This window comes from Centruroides vittatus, unplaced genomic scaffold (assembly GCF_030686945.1).
Source record: "Centruroides vittatus isolate TY-2023 unplaced genomic scaffold, ASM3068694v2 contig_452, whole genome shotgun sequence".
Lineage (NCBI taxonomy): Eukaryota > Metazoa > Arthropoda > Arachnida > Scorpiones > Buthidae > Centruroides > Centruroides vittatus.
In genome coordinates, this window is record NW_027122248.1 from 345,260 (window position 1) to 369,266 (window position 24,007).

General features: G+C 30.7%; 2 protein-coding genes across 2 annotated transcripts in view; both read right to left on the reverse strand.

Moving 5' to 3' along the window:
- The window catches only part of LOC136977170 (glutamate receptor ionotropic, kainate 2-like), a 72,416-nt gene extending 61,289 nt beyond the window's left edge, over positions 1–11,127 (reverse strand). The window contains exons 1-3 of the mRNA XM_067272616.1: positions 11,068–11,127; positions 7,344–7,471; positions 6,745–6,876 (exon numbers count right to left, since the gene is read on the reverse strand). Of these exons, the coding sequence (XP_067128717.1) occupies positions 6,745–6,876; positions 7,344–7,436 (225 nt within the window). The 5' untranslated portion in view covers positions 7,437–7,471; positions 11,068–11,127. The remainder of the gene's footprint in view (positions 1–6,744; positions 6,877–7,343; positions 7,472–11,067) is intronic.
- Positions 2,898–6,362, reverse strand: LOC136977229 (glutamate receptor-like). Its single transcript, XM_067272700.1, has 9 exons — positions 6,105–6,362; positions 5,891–6,025; positions 4,790–4,993; positions 4,136–4,271; positions 3,870–4,073; positions 3,638–3,741; positions 3,310–3,439; positions 3,083–3,243; positions 2,898–3,002 (listed from the first exon to the last, which is right to left on the reverse strand). The coding sequence occupies exons 3-9, from the start codon at positions 4,976–4,978 to the stop codon at positions 2,898–2,900; spliced, it is 1,029 nt and encodes a 342-aa protein (XP_067128801.1). The 5' UTR covers positions 4,979–4,993; positions 5,891–6,025; positions 6,105–6,362.
- Positions 11,128–24,007: the final 12,880 nt, after the last annotated feature.

The window sequence follows — 24,007 nt, forward strand, 5'->3', positions numbered from 1 at the left end:
TTAAAGATGAATGACGTAGTCTTCTCTTCAACAATTCCTAACTAACAATAGAACTAAACCATTCTTGGTTCGTTCTTTCTTGCGAGCGAATGCGATTACATCGTTCGTTCGGCGATTTTATGAAAAGAATGTTTTCTTTTATTTTCAAGTAAGTTTAAATGACAATATTTTTAATTAGGTTTCTGTTACTGGTTTTTTGTAGACTTGAAAGAAAGCCACTAGCTTTTAATTCTTTATTCAGTAACACATCACACAAGGAACGGTTGATTTATGTATTTTTTATTAAAGGAAATGCATTTCGGGTCTTAATAACCAGTCCTTAGAATGTTTGATTGTTGGTTACAATTGACATTAGAGAATATGTAGGGTAATTGACCTGGTAATCAGTTTACTAGGGTTGCTGCAGAGTTCGGAACATCTTTTAGTATGCAACCGCATAGTCAAATAGAAATCACAATGGTTTTTATATCAATATAGTCTAGCTGGGAAAATTGATTGATAAACGCTTAATACTAAAGATTATTAATTTATAATTTATTAATTTAACAAAATCATAACAATAAAAGAGTAAGAAGTTTTAAAAATTACAGAACTTTTAAATTAAAATATTGACACACATTTAAGCTAGGTATTTTGGTATGTCTCTAAAAGAACGAATTGATTGATGACAACGATTATAAGCGCCAAACATGTGAAGTGTACAAAGTGAAGAAAATCTTCCTAAACAAATGGATTTTGTGACTGAATTTTGGGTTAATGTTACCTTAAGATTCAAAATGGCCGCCGGGGAAATTTTTCCCTACTTCGGAGACTGCGACGGGGAAAAAATTTTTCCCTAGAGTCGAGACGTCGACGACGTGGGGATTTTTTCCCCGTTCGGTCTACCCTGCGTTCGACGTTGCCGAGTATTCTGTAACCTCGAAACGGAGACGGTATTGTGTAAATTTGCGACGGTAGAGGGAGCCTTTTCGTGACATTGTTCGAGAGTAAAATCGGCGGGAAATTCGTAGGGGTGTTACGAACGAATATGCAAATGCATGATCTGCGACGTGATTTCTGTTCATTTCTGGGCAATTTTATGCAAATCGACTAGTTTCCTGTTGGAATCGTTTACCGCTGTGTTGCGACGAATTGCGTATTGGATTAATTGCTGTGTTTTTTTTTTTTCGTAACGATATTTCATTTGCACACAAATTGCTATCGGTGAATATTTATTATTATTAATTCCTCCAGTATTAGTAAGTATTGTTATTTCTTTTATTACAATTTAATCCTAAAAGTTAGAGAACCAAGTAATCAGAAATTAAGGAAAGACCGTGGTTTTTTCCTCTCCTTACCTCCCCGCGTTTAGTTTATTGCCAATTGTTCGATAATGAGTAGTTTTGCCGATGTGAGTTGCAACGACGAATTTTGGTCGAGATGCACTTCCCGTGATTTCTAAAAGTTAATGGAAGACGACTTTTCGGAGCTAGGTTTGCCTCCCCGTATCGATAACGCATCGAATTTTGCTGTAAAATTAAGCATACAGCCGACCGAGTCCGTTTGCATTCATTGCGATGAAGATAAGAAATGCTTCATATGTCAGGTGAACGACAGATCAGAAAACACTGTGAATTGGATCGTTTGTAAATACATGAATTCCGGCAGTACGATAATAACGGACGAATGGAAAGGATATATGCACATTGACGATGTAGAAGGAGTAGCGGTCGAACATAGAACAGTCAACCATTCGAAAAATTTCGTCGACCCCCAAACAGAAGATCATACTCAGAATATCGAACAATCGAAAAGTGAGTAAAAAACTCCTCTTTTGTTGTTTTTATTGTTTATTTCGGTTAAAAAATCTGCGGAGTCTGCAGAGAAATTCAAGATGGCGGCCGGAACCGCGGCCATCTTGAATGCAGGGGAAAATTTTTCCCCGTCGCAGTCTCCGAAGTAGGGAAAAATTCCCCCGTCGCAGTCTCCGAAGTAGGGAAAAATTTCCCCGGCCGCCATTTTGGATCCTAGGGTAACATTAACCGAATTTTGTTTCAAATAACATGAGAATACTGAAATTTAGTCACAAAACCTGACTCATAACAGCTTCAAAATTGGTACCAGCCCCATACTCTTTGGCAAGAGCTGTAATGTGTACCCATATTCAGTAAATTACAAAAAATTTAATTAATCGATATATTTATATTAATTGCTAATAAATATTGAATACAGTATTATTATCGATTCTAGATAGAAAAGAACCTACAGGCCCGTTTGGCCACGGCACTAATCACAGAGTTGCTCTGAAATTTAGTCTTTTATGTAGAAGTTTGTAATATTTAAATAATATAAATTAAAGTTTTTTAGTTAACCTGTTGTATAGTAAAATACAACGGCAACTCCTAAGTGTAACTTAAAAATAGGTTTGTCTTCAAAACACATTTGTTTATATTATCTAGTCGTTTCACTTATGCACTCTTTTTCTGGTTTCTCGCTTTCTCTACGGGCACGAAGCTCTGTAGGTAGTAATTAGCTTTTCCAAGAGGGAGAAATCAATTAAAACAACTTTATCAAACAACTCAGAATTGCAAACACTTATCTTCAAAACGTATAACATATACAAATAAAACGGCAAAGTATTGTATAATTTGATTTCATAAGCATTATTCAAACGAGCTAGTTGAAGATCACCAGATTACTCCTGGTTGTCTGCTGGTAATGATGTTGACGGAGTCAGTCAAAACAGGCACAGTATACACAAAATCAGAGACATAAATCAAGTGATGGATATTATTTGCATATTTTCTCATATTGAAAATTATATAGTACAGTACATTCTATTTTTTTTTCTTTTTGTTTGTACGATAAAAATATATTTCATTAGAACAATTACAATTTTTAAATCTTCAGTAATGAACTCATTCAGAAAATATTTTTGTATTCTTATTTAATGCTGATCTTTTTGAAAAGCAAAGTGAAGGATATTCATCCAAAAGAGTCTTCTTACGATATAAAACTACGATCTGGCTAATAAAAAGAGAACTTTTTTATTGTGTAAAATTATTTATAGATATTTCTAGCCAATATTATATATAATATTTACATTAGTTGAAACAGCTACTTTCTTCCTGCTCTTGGTCATTTCTCTTATCCACAGAACAGCTACGAACAAAAGTGCCACAATTAACCCTCCCAAATAACAAAGAAAAACACCAGATAAATTTTTTATATCCATTTGATGTTCTTCGCTTCCTATTCTATTATCTGAAATTTAAAAACGTTAAATTTTTGTAAACTTTCATACCGTTTTATGATAATTTTATATATTACCGGGACAACTATTGATAAACCATCTTTTATTCAATAGATCCATATAACCATCTTCTCTTAGCTTTAAAATAGATGATGTAAATAGTTTCTCGAATGGGGAACCTTTCGGCAAACCAAATCCGTAATTTTGCTGTTAAAATAAAAAGATTATAAACAAAAAGTACCGGAACAATACATATTTATAGAAATGATATAAATATTTCAATTATTTTTTGAGACTCGTCCTTTTCAGTAATGTAATACTGTATATTGTTTTGGTAATAAAAGATAACATTAACGTCGTCTTGTGCTAAAATGCTAAATATTACTAGTGTTTTAAATAATTTACTAATCCAAAAAGTCTTCCAACTCGTTCGACATTGCATGGCCTCTGCATAGAAGCGTAATCCACAAGTGGTGAATCAGAAATAAGAGCAAAACGATCCTTGTGACCTGAAATATTATAAACACAGCTCAATTATTTTCTTATTGAAGCAACACGATTTCTTTACTGTTTGAATAAATTAATGCGATTAGGAAACTCATTTTTAATTAAGAACATTAATAGACCAATATAGTACCCTCTGGCAAATAATACGATGCTCTAACTCTCTCTAAGCCCTCGAGAGTATCGTTTACGAATGTATTATAATTTTTCATCATCTTGTAAGCTATTTTGTGAATTTCGTAGTGACTATTGGCGAAAAAGTTTTCAACATAAGAATCTTTCAGAGTTCCAAATGGAATTGTATTCAATTTCACTAAATCTTCCAGAGAACTAATTTCTAAAAATAGAGTATTTATGAGGAAATTTGTTTTAAAGTATTTAATTAAATAGCTTTATTACCTTGTTTCATATTCTGGACTGTCATAAATGCTGCTAATTTTGCTGTATATGCAGCAATAAGAATAACCGTAGTTAACCACCAAGTCAGCATTATAATTTTGGCTGGAAGATTGTTTTTTTGTTCAAATTCTGTTCCCTAAATATATTTCAATTAATTAAGTTTTTCATTCTACAAATAAAGTCGTTAACAACAAATAATAGGTCACCTACCGGGGCTACAAGCGACGAGAAGCTCCACCAAAGTGCTTGTGGAAAGGTGATCCAAGAAGAATCTCCAACGCTCTGACTTGTTTTTGTTCTCTCCTTTCTTCTATTTTTAAAATTATTTGGTGTTAAATTTACACAGATTGCGAGCACAAGGGAAGTAAAAATCACCGACACAGCAATGGTAAGCCACACTGTTGTTTCGAAAGGTGATAAGAAATGCAAAATAATTTTCATTCGTTTTGGCATTATATTTTGGCATTAATAAAGCCAATCCTAAATCGTAATAAGGAGCTGTAAAGGAGATAACTTGTTGTCTTTTCCAAGATATCGTCAAGGGCGCTAGGGCCAAATCTATTTTCTAAACATACGAAATGTTTTATAAATCTTAATTCGTGAAGAAACGAAGACAGAAGTATTAATTAATAGAAAACAATTTTCAATCTGTACCTTATCCATTAATTGTCTAACTAATCCATTCCATTCTTTTGTTTCGGTATTTTCATTTCCATATTGCTCAATTTCGTAAAATTTGAATTTAAAGTCATGCATCTCTTGTAATTTTAAAAGAAGGTCTATAAGTAATCCTTCGTATTTGGAAGTTTCAGGATCGCCTTCATTATAATACGAATTTTTCATTGTGAAGGGCTCAGCCTAGAGAAATAAATTTAAATGAACTAATAGTTAAATAATATCTATTGTTTAATATACAGTATGTCAAAAAAGTTTCTCATCTTTTCAATGTTTTGTGAAAAGCTTTAAATATGTTATAATTAAAAACAATTCTTTAGTCGTTTAAATGCAAAACTTGAAGATTAAAAAAAATAATAATAATGTTACACTGTCAGTTTTTTAATGCTTTATCGTTTAAATTAGACGAAATTTTTTAAAGAACTAAAAATGTATGACTCAATAAAAAGAATCCCACCTTGATGTTTTTCTCTTCTTTTAGGATTTCAAGCGAATAAAGCGCTATAGATTTAATACTTTATGTAATCCTTCTTATTCATAAGAACTTTATCAACTTTTATTCTCATGGATTTCGCTAATCTTGTGGTCATAATGTTATCAACTGTGGAACATTTATCCTTAACCAAGTTGTTCAATTTTTTAAGGTTATTTTATGCAATTTCTACCGAGTAATATTGTGTTTAATTAGGTTAATTCTAGAGACGTGTAAGAACCAAGAACCAAATTATTTTACTACGCCCTTTATGTTTAACAGTTTTTACGTTTTGCTTTTATATTTTTAAAGCTGTAAAATGTGCTTCCAAACACTGAATAAATATCATTTGATTTTTTTGAAATAGGAATCTACACCTGCAGATTAAAAAAGTTAATCCTTTCAAAATTTGTGTTTCATTGCAGGTTTATCTGTAGTTTTCAACTTTATGTCCTTACTTTCGTTATGTGAATTAGTTAATTTGCACAAGAGTTATTCAGAATTTTTCATTCAGCATTGCAAGAGTGAGAAACTTTTTTGATATATTTTATTTATCTGTTATAAGATACGTCAATATATAATGTTGATGGTAATTTTATTAATCTTACTATAATTATTCCAATATTAAGTGTTCTTCCGTAAAGATTTCGATGAGAATCATTAGGAGGTATTGCAGTTTGGCCAGGAAATATGATTTCTGAATTAATTTTCAATTTTTTCTCGTTTTCTATCCATTTTCCTACCTACGCATTATAGTGAAACTATTAGGTACTGTACATGTTAACATTTTCAAAAGTACTTTGAAAGTTATAAATTGCTTACTTTAACGAATCCCTTGACTTGAAGATTTTTTATATCAAAACTGATGAGATGATGATAACCGAATTTCGTGAACTTTATAGGCCCTAAACTTCCATTAACATTATTCAAATTAAGAATACTTTCCAACAAATTTCTACCCGATTTCCACTGATTGACAGAATCTGCGCAACTTCCTTTTTGGAAAGTAGGAAGTTCGAAAGATACTCTCTCTTCGTAAAGAATTTTGTGAAGTCCGTTGGCAATTGCTAACACTGCGTCATACACACGAGTGATAAGCTTGCTGCGAAATGCTTTTCATTAATTCATAAATATGAAGATTTAAATAATTAAAATAATTTCAATGGTTAATTTACCTCATTCTCTAATTGATTTCCCAAATTTTTCTTTTTTAATTGATTTACTAATTTTAAATATAAAATAGTGTCAGGGACTATAAATGCCGTTCCTATTAATCCGACTAAAGAAGATGGTACATATCCGTCATCGTTTGATAAGTATTCAAAACTCTGCTAACAAAATATCAATTATTGTTTAGTAAATAGTTATTTTGTTAAACTTTAATATAATAATGCAAAGTAATAAGTGACTTAATGCCTTTTTTTTACGTTGTTACTTACAAAATTAAAAGATTTACACTTACGTATGATGTAATGCTATCCATGACCAGCCAGGTCCATCCAGAACGAAACATGTTCATGCGATCAGCTTGGTTTATAACAGTTTTACTTATCGTTATTGAACAATAAAGAATTATTATTCTGATGTCCTTTTCCTTAAGAGAATAAAAGAGTCACCAGAACTTACTTGTGATAAATTTTGATAAAAATTTTAACTTTAAGTTACTACAACTTTTGAGATAAATATAATCAGTTAACTTAGATTAATCCAGTGCTTTCCGTTGCCGACAAACACCCAGCATATTCTTACTTGTGCATGCGTAACGACGACGATGCAACGACATCAACAAAGGTTCAAATACGATTGGTTCCGCAATTTTATAAAATAAAGTTCTAACGCGAAACTTTTCTTACGCTTATACTGGAACATTACGCATAAAGTTATAACCGACCTTTTTATAACGAACTTTATTATTACGCTCATCGTACGTTTGCAGTTTATTTCGCGGCTCCCAGGTGAAAACCACTGGATTAATTTACACTTGCATTTCTATAATAATAAACAATTGTATATTAAATATTGAAACACTAAAATTTATAAATGCACAGATTTAATTCTTACCTTAATGGCATTCAATTGTGGTGTTATATCGAGAGATTTCGAGTCGGAAAAAGGAAATCTCTGAATAGAAAGTATAGCAATTTCGTATTTCATAGCTAATCTTTGCAGTTCTATTGTTGCATGAATAGCTGAATAAATAAATTTAATCAATTAATTTATACGTTTTAAAAATTATAGTATATTAAATTAACTTTTATTCACATATTAAGTTACTCATAATTTACTTCATATAAGTATTAAGGAGTTAAACGGGCTTCTGAGAAGGTGGTTGACGACACAGCCAAGAAACTTCCTATTAGGTACTGGAAAAAGTATTTTTCTTAATGTACCAAAAATATTTCAGGAAAAACTGTTGATTTCAGAAACGGAGTTTACAAGAGAAAGACTTAATCTGGAATTATTAAAAATTGGTTCCGCCGTTACGTATTACAAGTGTCATCGAATGATTATAGCGATAAAATACCAGAAAAATCAATATCTCTGAAAAAAGCCGTGACTAACCAATCATTATTTGTTTGTCAAGAATTTCAAAAATGCTTACTCATACCCACGAAAAATCGGTGTCACATTAATAGATGTGAATGTTTTAAAAAGAGAGCTTATTACGGATTTAAATGTCATTCTAGTATTATTTATTAACGCAAGATAAAAATCTATTTGATACATTAAATATTATTTTGTAACTATAGAAGAAATGTAATGGTTTTAAAGTGTTTTCCATTTTTATAATTTAATTTCGCACTGTATTAGTATGTGAAACTACTACTCTACTTATCTTGTAATTTTACAAAAGTTATTCTTAATTATAATATAGTACCTAAACAATACTTAATAGCAATATGCTTTTTAAAGATTTTAAAGAATTAATGAACAGCTAAGTTAATTATTTATAATAACTAATCATTTCCTAAAAGCAGGAGGTAATTCAAATACTGTACTGTTTTATATTTTCAAGTTTATAAATAAATAATTTCGATTAAGCAATATATATTCTTTTACTTCCTAATATTTTTGTCTTCAAATAAAATGCGAATAATTTACATTTTTAGTAAAGAGAATAAAACCGTAGGGATGTGTTTCTCTCTGTTTAGAGATCCGCCACGTCCACAATTTTACCATATTCTACATTATGTAATTTGTTTAATGATCTGGGAGTCGTCTTTGACAATAAATTAATCTTTAAAAGTCATATAGAGGAAATAACAAAGTCTATCGCAATTCGCCGGGGAATTTTATGGCGCTTTTGTAAACCCATATCATCAAAAACTGTTATAAGGACGTTTTTTTTTTTTAATCCAACTTCCGGTCTTTAATAGATTATTGCTTACTAATCTGGGCAAGGGCATCTTCTTTATTAAACAAGGTTATTAAAGAAATACATAAATTTTTCCATCTCCCTTACACTAATAATGCCGATGTCGCAAGAGTCAGACTGGGACTACCCAATTTCAACGAAAGAGTTAAGTATTTCGACCGAATTTAAACCTATAAATATTTTAATGGCGTCATAAACAATTACTGGCTCACGTTGAAAGTTCCTTCTAAAATTACTAGATCATAACCTTGTTTACATACCTCTTTTTATCATTTAGCATTAAGTCACAGATCCTTTTTTCATCGATCCATCGAACATCACATCACTTTCATCAAGATTTTATAAAATATAAACAAATTCGTCAACGCTTTCTTCATAATATATGATCTTTATCTCATTTTATCATTTGTTTATTTCTTTTTTAAAATGTTTTATTTTGTTTTTTATTGTTATTTTTGATTGTATTTTATTGTATTTTGGAATAAATTATGTTATTCGGAGAGTGGAAATCTTTTGCCAAATGGCAGTTCCAATGTTACGTATGGTAAATAAAACAAATAAATAAATTTATTGAAATAATTTTAAAATGTTAAATATCATTAAATTTTCATAATTTATGTATAAATAGAGTCTACGATGAATTATAACCTCACACGTAATAAACTAAAAAGTTTGCAATTAGTGAAATGTTGAAATAAGTTAATATAAAATTATAATTCAAAATTCGGGTATTGTTTCTTAATACATCATGAATTGTTATATATATTCTTTAGAAAGACTATTGATCTCGAAGAATATAGACAATGCAATTATAAAAAGAACATTTTTTAAATCGAGCGAATACATTATTATAAGAAAAACTAGCAGGTTAGCTCGTTGTTGCCCGGGTAAAATATAACAGCGAAGATCAAAATTATTAGATTATTTCTTACTCTAAACCCTTCTATCTATTATATTATTTGATTTATATTACAAAGCTTATCTTACGTAAGAGTTTATCACACCAAGTGACCGATCTAACACATTTAAATTTTTTAAAAAATTGTGTATAGTAAAGGAACAAAGAATTTTATAAATGTGTTAGATTGATCACTTGGTGTGATATACCCTTTCATGAGATAATCTTTGTAGTTATATACGAGTAAATCAAAAACTATAAAATATAATATTATAGTATATAACAAACACTAAGATGAAAACCATAGATTATAAAGAATTGGATTATTTTAGCCTACCATTGTTATGTTTATCGCGATATTTAGATGGTACAAAATAGCACGATTTCGTTGGTCAAGAAGACTACAATTGAAAATATATCTTAAATTTTTTAACACATGGTATATTTTCCTAATGTTACTCGTAGCTCTAGCAAACTGCTTCATTCACAGCCGAATATCAAATGGTAATCTAGCAACGAATCAAATTTCGCGAAAAATAGACCAAATATTTAGGCTCGGCACCCTCGAAAACCAATTAAAACATATTTTGTGCTTGCCGGTAACCTTGTATTATGTAATTTTTCTATTTGAATGCCACCATACTGCTGGGTCCGATAGAAAGAAAGAACTTTTGAGGAAGGGAGTTGAAGTAGAAAGTCGATAAAAAGTAGTATTCGACCTCCTCCCGAAAAGGGGACTGTCAACGACTACTATTAATACTGGTAAGCCATTAATATTTGAAAAGTGATCTGAGTTGGGTAGGCTGGATAGGCATGTGATTCAAGTTAACCTTAACGTCCGAAAGACTTCATATGACTTGCTTAAATAAAAAAGAATCTTTTCAAAATGCAAACATAATTGCTTTTATTTGATTCCCATAAAAAATAATTGGTGAAACCAGATTGAAAAAGTAAAGCTCAAAAACATCTAAGTAAAGGAAACTTTTGAAAGTTATCCTTTCTCAGTCTCGAAAACAAAGTTAGATAGATAAAAGTCGAGATCAGATATGGAAAGTTTAAGAGCAAGAAGCCAGATTAACTAGATGAGAACTTCCGATTTGCACCGTAAGTGAATTGAAATAAGACTAATTCTTATTTCAATACAAAAATTTCTCCCTGAATCGAGTTCGATACTTAACTGGCACGACTCTATTGCTAACAGGAAAGGTAGGATGTACAGAGGTAAAACACTACTCCAATCTATGCAAGCAAGCGCAATGTGTTACCTGTCGCAATAATGGAATAATAGCGCATCTATTTAGAACTATATCATTGTCGTAGTAATTACGTCAATATAATTTAAATTTTTTTTAAATTATATTTTTTTGTGAGAATTATGTTTAGTTCATTAATTTCTTAAATTTTTGCTTATGGATGGCGCTACATGTAAAGCCAGCAAATAAAAAGTAAACAGAAATTAATTGTTATATAAAAATTCAATCCATATTTTGGGGTGATATGTACGATGTTACCTAAGTTAGAGGTATTTAAACGTAACTGCCGAGTTTTGTAGTAAATGGTCGAACGGCCTAGGCGTGCATAGCAAACAAACAAACATGTGATGATGTGACACTTAAAGTCTAGTTTTGCAATGATTCTGATAATTGTTTTTACTACAGAACTAATACTGATTAATCAATATCTCTTGAGATGTAAAGTTTATGGAGGATAGATTTTACTCTAGGATCATGAAACGATAATATTCAGTAAGAAGTTTAAGTAAGTGTAATCAAAAACTTAAACAGCAAAAGATTTAGTATAAAGTGGTATAAAGTACATTTATATAACTTAATTGTGAATAATATATAAATGTATATAAATTAAATAATGAACGCACAAATGCACCGATTAACAATAAAAATGCAATTGTAATCAATACACAGATTACAATTGCCTAGAACAGGCAGAATTCTGTCTGATATATTCTTATAGGTTTGTAAACTATTGTTCATTGATCGGATGCTACATTAAAATTTATATTTATGTCAAAATTAGCAAAGAATGCTCAGCGTTGCCCAAGAGGGTTGAGTTGCCCTCGTTATAGGGAAGCGTGTGTTTCCCGCAGGGTGGCAGACAGTAACTATGGAAAATTTGGTGCAAATCAGTCAAAGATTTTGACAATTTGTGGGGATGAAATCAGGGGTTATTCGAGTTTTAAAACAGCTTGTATTTTTGGAGGATTTTAGGGACTAAGTATGTAGAATTTGGATCGATCAAAGTGTTTGGGAGTTTGCAGAAAAACTGAAAACATAAAGTTCTGGGTTTTATTATGAAAAACTTAACGTTTTAAACTTCAGATTTTAACATTTCAAAAGTCTGAAGTAACAATCATTACTTTAAATATGTATTCATTTTCATTGAGGTTCTCTTGTTTTTCCATTAGCAAATATAAAATTTTCAAGAAGTAAACTTGAAAATTTTTATTATAGTTCCATTTTATTTTAAATTAATTTTTTAACGCGAAAAGATCTATTTCAAAAAATAATTGAAATACAATAGAAGTTTCTAATTGAAAATGAAGAAAATAGTTATAAATTCTATTAATAATAAATTAAAAATTCGTTAAAAATATTTTAAAAATTGGTGAATTTTTTCTTTTATATGCATATAATGATATTTATTATATAAAAATAAAAACAAAACTTAAAAGTACAGTGGGTGATCGGTTAATGAACATAATCCGTTCCAAGACTTTGTTCGCTATCCGAATTGTTCGTTAACCGATTATCGATTTACCGCAGGTTTTTATGGGAATTTGATTAATTCGTTCTAGAGACCCCAAAAAGTAAAAAAAATATATACTTTCTTACTACATTTATTTATATATAGTAGTAAAAATACATATATACACAGGGTTGCATTTTATTAGTCACGTTTTTTCCGTTTGTGGGGGTTAGGCCAAGGAACACACATGCGTAAAATTCAGCGTAAAATCTGGCATAAAACAGAAAACGTAAAAATTTTTCTGAAATTTTGGCTGAAACAGAACTGAAAATAGAGTAGAGCGTAAAAACGTGCGGCTTAAAACGTAAAACGTAAGTACGGCGTAAAAAGTGTCTCTACTTTTTACGTCGTAAAATTTTTACGCCAAAATTCCTCCAATAAAGAGAAGTCTTTCTGTGACGTCAAAGTAGACACGTGCTTTTTATTCTAACAATGGCGGCAATGAGGGTTAACCCTACAATTGTGACGGTCTCAAAAAAACGAAAAATAAATGAAATGGAGGAGTTTATTGAATCCGTTCGACCGCATAAGTGTCGTGTATAAAGACACTGTATTTAAACAACGTTTATGAATGGCTATAGGTGCAAAATTTCAAATAACAGGTAGGTCTAGTAGAATCGATATATAGGCCTAGTATTTAGATCACACGTTCTTTCTTTGAATTCGGAATATAAGTCTATTAATTTAAATTTTCTATATTATAGTAGAGAAAGCGGAGGAAAAATGGAAGGTACAAAGGGATGGATAGCCTATATGAGAGGAAAAACCTAATAAAATTAGCACTGTTTGTGGCAGTGGTGTTTCCTATTCGGCCAGAATTTTTACGTATGTGTGTTCTGGCATAAAAGCGTAAAACAGAAACTGAACTGAAAGCTAATTTCTTATTGAGTTTTCAGCCACACAACTTTACGCATATGTGTTCCTGGCCTTAAAGAATCTTTCTAATGTCGATTCCTTTTTCTCTTCGGGATTTTTCAGAAGTAATTAATACCATTGTAATTGTAGAGATTCCTAAGCTTATTAACCTCAACTAGGTTTGGATGCCATTCTAAGACCGTCGTTCTGACATCCTCCCACTTCTTCAAAAAATCTTTAACAGTTGTCGGCATTAATCCTCTTTTTCATAAGAAAACATGTCTCGCGAGTTTCTTGGCGTTCTTCTGTCTTCAAATTAGTTTCAGGTTCCATTGTGAGTTCTTCAATGTTCTTTATTTCATTTCTCAGATGTGATTTTTGTTACTCCTTTAGCTACTTGAGTCTTCTTGATTATACTGTATCTTTCTTAGATAAGATTGAACTGCGGCCTACTGTAGACCTGTTCGAGCCATACTGCCCAGCAACATCAGACATCTTCTGTCCACTCCTCTACCTTTGCTATTATACTCTCACCTTTCGAAAATAAAAACCGACACAAAACTTAACGAGTGCCTGCCTGACAGTCTCGCGAATACTATAAAAGAGGAATACTATTCGATCAGTATATACCGGGTTGAGCGTCTCCCCCGCTCCGAATAGTTTCTAATTGTTTCCTGAAGACAAGGGAAGACCAATCGGTATTCATTATTTTACGTCGCTTTTTCTTGTATTTGTTATGTGAGATGTTCGTTATCAGAGTATGTGTTCGTTGTCCGAACATAAACATCCTTCGTGAAAGTGTTCGTTATCCGATTTGTTCGATAACCGATCACCCATTGTATATAAGATAATTACATAAATTTAAAGTTATGAAATGTATGTTTTGTGTGTCTAAGTAAACCAACATCACAAGTTAGTTTCATTGTAAAACACATCAAGTGTTACTTATTCATACAGTATAATTCATTATAAACTATTTTCAAAATAAAATAAATAAAACTATTGATTTTAATTTCAAAATTAAATATAAATAAATAATTAACAGGATAAGTGAGTTTTTTGTTATATTTTATTTCTAATATTCTTTTTCCAAAATGTAATAAATAATAAGACTTTCTATGTGAATCTGCCACTCATTTAGATTTACGCACATACAAAACCCAAAAAACTTCACGAGCAAGCTCTTTGGTAAGACATGGACCAACTACAAGTTTTTTTTTTCCACTCAGCTACTGACGAGAGAATTAAAATTGTATTAAATAAAAGAATAATAATTTACATTATTATAAAAATTTATATATTTTTATTTATTATTATTGAAATTAATTTCTAAAAAATTTAATTTCCAGTTCCTAGAAAACAATTCTGTTTCTAATTATATTTAGGTCTTATTTATGTTTATTTACTAGATATACTTTAATATATTTTTACTAACGCTCTATAATTAGTGCTTTCTTTCTTATAAATATTAATTAAATTATTTAAATGATTCTTATTAAAATTACTTAATTAATAATTATAAAGGTTGAGTTTATATTTAAAAACCGTATTTATAAATTAACAAACTATGTAACTAAATATAAAGCACAGATTAGTTAATAATTCGTTTCGTATATCGAATATTCAATAAAATTTACGGCATTATTAAGAATAAAACAATAATAAAAACTCGCCTGGTTCGTTATCTTCCGTTAAAATGGCAAAAGCATCCCATCCGTAATATTTCAAAATATGTATTAAGGCGTGATTCTGAAAGGTATCCGGCGGCGACATTTTCAAAAGCGTAGACGACGATTGGTTCAAAATCGGTATTAAAGATAACATCGGGTCTGTGGCCAAGATACTAATCTGCGGTATTCCTAATTGGCCACACACAATTTGGGCACTTTCAGAATTTAAAGACGTTAGTGGTCCGACTATCGATATCACTCGTTGATCTACTAAATTGCACGCTGAAAAATTATATGGGTATTTAATTTTATTAATAAAGTAATTTTAATATAATTTATATAAATTTACCGGCTCTAATAACTTCGAATTGTGTAGAAGCATTCTCTGTAATCGGAATCAGTTTCGTATTGGGTAATAAATTCGAATCCGAATTTATATTGTGTATAGCTAACCGAAATGTTTCTTCTAATACAGGAAAAGAAGACGGAAAAATAGCACCTGAAAGGTAAATGCAGCATAAATATGAGAAGAAAGTCTATAACAGGATAAATCGAAATTAGTAAACTGCTATTATAATACTTTCTACGAGATCATCTACTGTATTATGAATTACATATCTCGTTATTAAAACAGCTAAAGTTAATGCAATAAAAATATCCGAAAAATAAAAATAAACTTATCTTCCACAATCTTACCAATAGCAATCTCAAACGGTATATTATCACCAGCAGAACAGAGTAAGATAAGTAGTAGTAATCCAAATCTTTTCATAATTAATTTCACATGTTAATGAAGCCGCGTGTACGTCTTATTCCGCTTTAACGACATAAAACTTCTACAGAAAAGGCGTATAGTAACCAAGTGTTGAAAATCAATATATTGTTGCTGACTAACTAGCTGCTACAGCTGCTGACGAACTAGTTTCGCGAGTCTTAAAAAATTCATCTTTATTAATCAATCTTCTATTTATTGTTAATTTCTTCGTAGTAATTTTACTCTTGATATCAATGTGCACAATTATACAAAAAACTTGATATTTATTTTTATTTATTTTTTTAGTGTTGCTTTCTGAATATATCGATCTCGAATACACACACACATTCATTGAAATTATAGAATTTTTCTGATTATATATTAATATCGTTTAATTTTTATTTTAATGTTTGAAAATTATTCAAGATTAAATTTATCAAACCAGGGAATGAAGTTTAATATTTCAAGTTCATATAAATTTATAAGATTGTCGCGTGAATAAGTTATGAAGTTTACATTTGAGCAAGTCGAAAATCGATCACCTTTATGTTTGAAATTATTTACACTTCCGGTTTATCAATAAACTTGTTAAACTACACAAAATAAATATTTCGTAGTTTATCTCATTATAAAATTTTATCACGCAATTCTTTGTTTAATCGATTAACACTCATGCGTTTTTTCTTCTATAATTCTTTTCTTATCATAATAATATTTTAGGGTAATAGTTTTGTTAGCATAAAAACTGTTTGTAATTATAATGTAAAAAGTTTTCAGTTTTTTAAATTTGTGCCTTACTTAATTTAATAAAAAAGAAAATTGGAAAACCACTAAACTTCTTTTATTTATTTTTAAATGCTTTGAATAATTATAAAAATATATATCTTTTCTTATATCTTAAAATCTAAATTTTCTCGAAATTCGTTTCAGTTCAACTTAGATTTAATTAGTTGGTTGGCTTGTCGTTCTGGAGATCCGAGATTGAACCCGGGCTGCGACTGTCTGGTAGCGGCCACTGGACTTCAATTAAGGAGGCGATGGTTGCCGAATCCAGTCGAAGAAGTTGCAAATGCCCACGTGGATGTTCAGACAATCAGACGGATCCTGCCACTCGATTTCGTTTTCGAGATACAGTGGGGTCAAAGTGATAATACCCATGCTTTCTGGTGGAATTAAATTCGCCTAACGGAACTTAAGAGACGAAATTATTAATAAAAATACAACATCGTCTACACTTAAATCATAATGGGCGAGATAAACTAACAAAACACAAGAACAAAGCAATCGGACGTCGTTTGCATTGTTCTTGGATTATCTCTCTGTTCCCGTCCAGTGATTACATCTTCCATAACAGAAGGTGCAAAGATCGCTTCTATCCGACTTTACCTCAATTCTATCGCAATAAGACAAACTCGTACAATGTTCTAGTATACCGTAATAATTTTAGCTGTAGTCGGCAAAAAACGTATCGCTAATTTAATCAAACCGAGAGTAGAAAACGAAAAAATTTCCAACTTGTGATTTGAGAAGTAGGCCTAATTTGCAAAAAGAGTTACTATATAGGCCTATGCCGCCTTATTTTACACACTTCGCAAAGGCTACTCTTAAACCACAAAGACCTTCGCAATATTTATTTATATTAGACGCTGGAAATAAAGTTAAGAAAAGTTTAATATTACGTAATCTGAAGTTAGGAACTTATAAAAAGCGCTAGAATGTTTACAACTTTTTCATAGAACAAAATAATCAATAACGTGCATGTATACTACGCTTTCGGTGACATTTTCGTCAACCTGTGGAAAAATGAAAGAACATAATCGTCGTGATTTCCCGTGCTTCCAGGGAAAATTTTATAGATGGAGAAGATATTGATGTGGGTAAAAAATGTATTGAAATTAACACTTTCCTACTATACTGCCTACGGAAAACCATTTCTCCTAATTTTCTCATGACTACAGGTATGTTACTAACCTGTTCATACTTATTAAAAATATATCTCTATTGGCAAGTATTAAAGTCGTTGGATGACCGAGCGGTTAATATGGCACCCTACCGCTTTGGGGCTCCTGGGATTGAATCCGGATAAAACGAAAAAACTCCAGGAGTTTTTCTGGGGTGGTCAGTCTGACTATGTTCCCACTGAACCCATAATGGTCTTGCTAAAAAGATTCTCTTAGCTCTCGCGGAGCAGAAAAGATCTTAAGAAATATTGCAGTAATACGTAACGTAGAAAAGAGTTTCTATTTTAGTGGATAGATGGCACCACGTCATAGATAAATACTGTAATTACACTACACCAACCAGTTCCTACATATTAAAAAATATATGTATAACTCAGTGCTGGATTTTCCATTCAGCTAAATACGCTAAAGCTTGGGGCCTCTACATTTTTATATTATATTTAGTTTAATTTATATTTTACACGTCTTAAACTTAAATAATTTAATAAAGACTTTTCTATGCATTAATAACCTGTGTAAATAGACATACGTGTTTTTTTCATACAATTAAAAAATTGGGAAAGGGGTCTCAATTTTTTTGTTAGCTTAAGGCCTAGAAAAATATAAATTTGGCATTGCGTACACTGAAATATGTTAAAGTCAGTCATATTTAAAGCTTACAAGAAGAGTGCCCATGATGGAATACGTAAATCTGAACGAAACTTTTGCAGTTTTTAGTTGGGACCTCCTGAGTATATACGTGAAATATTAGGTGTAGATGGCTCCGATAATAATTAATGGTGATAATAATTATCATTAGCAAATTTTAAACGTATATAAATTTCTTTTGTCACGAACACCTAATCTTTCTTGATAAATCGTCACTGCATTGTGAACTTGTGTTCAGGACGGCAACAGTTGAAATCTTCAGCAGTTTCTTTGATTTACCTGCCAGCGTGGAGAATGATATCGATTCCTTATTGTGTCACTAATGCTATCACTGTAACATTGCAAATGATAACAAAAGAACACATAATTATTATAAATTATGCTTTATATAATCTCATTTATCAATCATGATAGCATAATTTATAATAATTATTTGTTTTTTCGTTTTAGGATAAGCAGCGTCAACACAAAAATTTTAAAAGACATATTTTAATTTATGCCTATACAGTATTTTCAATGTTAGCAGTAGATAAATTACACTATAGATTATTCTTTTCAAACGTATAAATATTATTATTATTGCCACAATTTCTCAATACATGATTATTCAATAGCATTCGAACTACTATTTCTACGTTCAGAAAATCCGGTTAATGTGAAATGAATTTAGAATGTCACAATTATCTCGATATTCCTCTTGTATCGAGCCAAAATTAGCAAAACTTGCAATAATTAAAGTACTGTAGATCATAGTATTATTAACTTAAATGGTGTAAAATTTTATAAAAGATATGTAGACGATGCGACGTATTGATAATAGCTGTATAATTTAGATAAGAATGAAAATTAAAAGAAAGAAAATAAAAAATGTATTAACTAATTACTGCATATTACAGATATTTTGGTTATAGTTTAAATAATAAAGGTTTACATACCTAAGATACCTTCTCCCCTCTTGAGTTACGTTCTGGAGACTTGTGGATAATTTAACATTCAACATTTTTTTTTTTATTTTTAGTAATCGTACATATCATAATTATGAAATATAATTTATATTTATTGATTTGTTATTATTCATTTTTTCTAGACTCTATATAGAAAAAATCCAGCAGCGAGTTGCTTAACTTTCTCGGCAAGATTTAAAACTGCGTATGTGGCGCCATCTATTATGTTATTTTATTTAAAACTTTTTATATGTTTAATTACTATAAAACCGCAAAAAGCTTAATTTTTAGGGTAAGAATGGATTTTATAAAAAACATTGTAAACTCTAATGACGAGTAAAAGTCATTAACTCTGACCTTACTGGAGATACACACGACCTTCATCGTCTCCTTATCCTCTCGGTCTTTAATCGCCAAAATTTAATAGCATCAGTTGCCCTAATAAGCAAACCTCCCTGCAAAATTTACGAAAGTTTCGGGGCAAAAGGGTAAAAGGCGTCAATGTCTGATCGTTATTTTATGTTTTCGGGCGTTATTTTTAGTTAGTTATTTTCTTTTCGGGGGTCTTTTTATTTAAGGACAAACTCCTAAACCCTGTGACTGTCCCGTGACGCGAATCGATGTAAATTAAGGTAGTGCTGAGCTGCCCTGAACTTCGAATAAAAGACTGATCGTCCACTACCACATGTGGTGTAATTCCTAACGACCACACGTCAAAGAAAAGTGATTAAACGTAAGCAACTTATACCGTGGTTGAGTATTTCTTTTAAGGTGGAGATTGGATCTTAGATTGTATTATAAGAAATAAAACTTTTCATTTGTTTAATTGTTTACTCCATTTTGTTTTTTGTTTTTTTTGTTACTTGACTAGTTGACATTTTTGAAAATTATACTAACTTTAACAATAAATGATTACTTAGATTGAACAATGGTTATAATTTAATGAAATTCGCAATAAATATTTAAGTGTTATATAATCTTTTGGGTTCCCATAAATTCAAAGTTCAGGCCTGGAACTTCTAATTAAATTTGAACCCTTACTTGTGTGACCCCGCTTTTTTGAGTCACGCGGCGAGTTACAAGGACAGGAGTTATTTAGTTGCAAAGAGGATCATACACACATACATATTCTTACATACAGAAAAAACCCTCGGTATTTTTTGCCATGCTTTCCTTCTGTTATATATAACAGGAAAAGTAAAAAGCAGTCCAACTCCCCTCGCTTCGTCCACTCTCCCCGAAATAAACAATGCATAAAAGGAATACATATTGATTTTTTTATGTCTAATTCTGAGTGACGATTCCGTAATAATAACCAAATCTTAGATCTGTTTCAAAATGCATCTCCACACTTATAAATTTGGAAAAATAGGTTATATGACATAAACAACTTTCCGATTTTCTCCATCAAAATCGAATGAAGAACGAGCAATTATTTATTGTGACATCGTCACAATGCCGGGCTTCAATTTTTTTTAAATTTTTTATTTAATTTAAAATCTTCTCCACCTCAAATTTGCACTGTAGTGTCTTGCCCCTCCCTGTACATCATATTTTTCCCTTAACAATAGGATAGGTCATCTACTAACTGCTTTTAGGGGAAGTTTGGATTGAAATAACGTGACTTTCAGTTTGCATCGGAAGTTCGTACATAGTTAAGCAGGCCTCCTGCCTCTACGGTTTCCAAATCTGGTTTGATTTACACCTATCTCGAGATTAAGAACGACGGACGGACGACAGTAGCAATTTATAGTTCTACAATTTTTTCAAATTTCAAAACGATTTATTGATTCTAAGTGCTTGTGTTTTTGATTTTTGTTTTCCTTTCCTTCGTTACGGAAAAATGTACCTCAACGATTTTCAGCGAAATATTTTGTATATAAATATAATACATATATCTTTTAAAATTCTTTAGCATGATTTAAAATAATATCTGAATATAAATTTAAGATTATAATAAAAGTAACAAATTTTAATTTTTGTTCAATTTTTAAGAAATACAAAATTATTTTACATTTATGCACTTTGGATGATGCAGCATATTAATTATCGGAATTCGTTGAAACACTTATCACTTTTATTTGATTAAATTAAAAACTGGTGGATAAATGTTCAAATAATTAATTATTTGAACATAAATCTCTCTCTCTCTCTCTCTGAGAAAAAGAACGTGAAGAATAGAATCTGAAAATAGATTGAGTTATTGGATTAGAAAGCGAAGCACTTTAGTCTTGTCTTTCTTCCTATACGGTTTGGCTCGATGTTATAAGACAATGCGTAACATGAACGTTCTGCCAAAGAGAATTCCTCACCGTATCTATTCTCGAATTACGTGAATAACGACACGAACATATGAAAATATAACGTGGAACTAACTCTTCACTAAACGAGTTTGAGACGTGACTGAGATTAAGCATCTCGGTAGATTTTCTGTGGGAAACTGCTCGTATTCAGATGTAGATACACGAAGGAACCCTCAAATTTCCACTGTCCGTCGAAGAAGCGCAAATCCGTGACTAGTATTGAGTAATTTTAGTTTCGTATGAAGGTTTTTATTCACGTACGAGTGGTTTAAAACTACAATAAACTAGAAACTGATTGGTCAATTTTTGAAAAGTTACAAGTGTTATTCATCCTGACGCAATACAATAGGCTAATTCAACTACTGTATGCTGTATTGAGAAAACACATATTAGTGTTTCGTATAATTCGAACGGGTTCGGGCCCCAATTACTTTGGCTTAACGATTCTACTGTAATTACATTTAAGGTTTCTTCAAGTAAAAACATAAGCTATATGACAAATTTGATATATTTTAACGAGGATTGTCATATAAAGGATTATTGATATTAAAGTCAATAGTGAGTCGATTGTAAATATAATATTCATCACTTTCATCGATTTTAGCTAAAGTAATTTCACGAAGAATATTGAAAACCATTTCTTTAGTTATTAACACTGTAAATAAAAATTCATATTTTTCAGAATTTGATTACACTGATCAAAATTTAGATCGGGTGTAATCAACTATTTAGATGGTAAATTTTATCTACTTAATTTTAGCTTTTAGAACCAAGCTAAAAGCTACGTCATTCTATATTCTGTGAGATAATAGTGCTGAAAACATAAAATCAAAATGTAATCATAAATGCTTAATTTAATGCTAATGAAGCAGGAACATTTGAAAATGTATATCGTAAGAATCTGAGAAAATAACATACTTTTATTTAAAACCGGATAAAAAGTTAACATAAATTTATTGGATGAAATATATTTAGAAAGTATAATCAATCACTTAGAAATGACAAGGCCGAATTACTAAATATTAAAAATGTTAACTTTTGTTTAATTAAAAAACTTAATTAATAATTTTGGAATTGGAAAACAATTCAATTCTTTGAAGAATGTTGCAAAGTTTCTTTCCTTAAAGTTCTACGAAATTAAGTCTACTACGCTTCATATCTTTCTGATGTATTTATTGAAAATCTATATGAAGGAAAAAGCAATCTGACAATATAATAAATGTTCTTCTATATTTACTAATTAATCCATAATGTGTATAGATTATCCTTACTTTGCAGAATTCTATTAAACGATAAAATATAAACGTAATTAAATTAATCGTAAATATTTTTCAAAGTTTGACATAAAAATTACACAATATTAATATACACCCCGAAAAATGTTCACTTTTAATACATGTATAAGTAATGTAGAGGTTATTCTTGATCAATGCATACAATAAACTAAAAAAATCCAACAACCAGTTGCGTAACGTTCCCAGTTTTTATAGGATTTTTATTTTAAAAATAACATTAGTCTGATCCCTCGCGAGATATTACAGAAGACCCTCTATCTCTTCATCACCTCGACCTTTCACGAACAAAATTTAATAGCTTTAAAACCCCTTATATACGAGTTACCACGGAAAAATTCCTTTCTTTATCTTCACCTCGTCCTAAGATATTAAGCGAAATAGACGGCCAACATACACTGAACGAAATTTTTGCCATTTTTTCACTTTTTTGGATTCAGGGGTCTCAAAACGTAAAGATTTGCAAAAATGTCAGAGGCCAAAGTTCACACAAATCCAATACTTTCCCGTGTTATGTATATAGTATATGTTAGGCTCAAAGACCGAAATCGCTCATTGAGTGAAAAAAAAGACCACAACGCGTTGTGGCTAATTGAAAACGACTACGAAGCGAAATTTGTGTCGTGGCTTTCATGATATTTGACAACTATGCGTTGTGGTGATTAAGGAAAGCCATAACGCGTTCTGAACGTTAACTGATGCAACCACGATACGAAGGATAGGTTGTAAGTTGTCAACGGGCGAATTGCAAACACTAACCTAACCCAACCTATTCTAATAAATTACCTCTATTCTAATAATTTGGTGGGAAATAATTATGGTAAAATATTAGAATAGGTTAGGTTAGAACGTGCGTCCCCACTGTTCCTTCTATTTGCTGAAATCAGAGATGAGCCGCCATTTTGCCACCATAGGTAAATTTAACCAAATAAATAAACTTGGCGTTATCTCTAGCTTTTCATATAAGTACTTCTTACTTTGATGATTCGTTTTTCTTTGTGATTTCACGAAACCAGTTTAGAGATTTTATCAAATCACTTCATTTAATTAGGGAAATGTCAATATCGAACCTATATTTTAACATCTTCAGTGAATTGATCATCTCCCCTAGGGATTTGATCAAATCCCCACTTTTATCATATCGCTGCAACATATAAACAGATCAGATTATTTTTTACTTATATATATCTTATATTTTGTTTATTTTTACTGTTATATATGCTTGTTATTCTTCTTTGTTGTTATTTTATATACACAAATT

Coding starts and splice junctions, on each gene's coding strand:
- LOC136977229 (XM_067272700.1), bottom strand. CDS start 4,978: ATGAAAAATTCGTATTATAATGAAGGCGATCCTGAAACTTCCAAATAC. Junction 4,272..4,789: donor TTAGACAATTAATGGATAAG/GTACAGATTGAA, acceptor AAATATATTTAG/GGAACAGAATTTGAACAAAA. Junction 3,440..3,637: donor TTGGAAGACTTTTTGGATTA/GTAAATTATTTA, acceptor TTATTTTAACAG/CAAAATTACGGATTTGGTTT.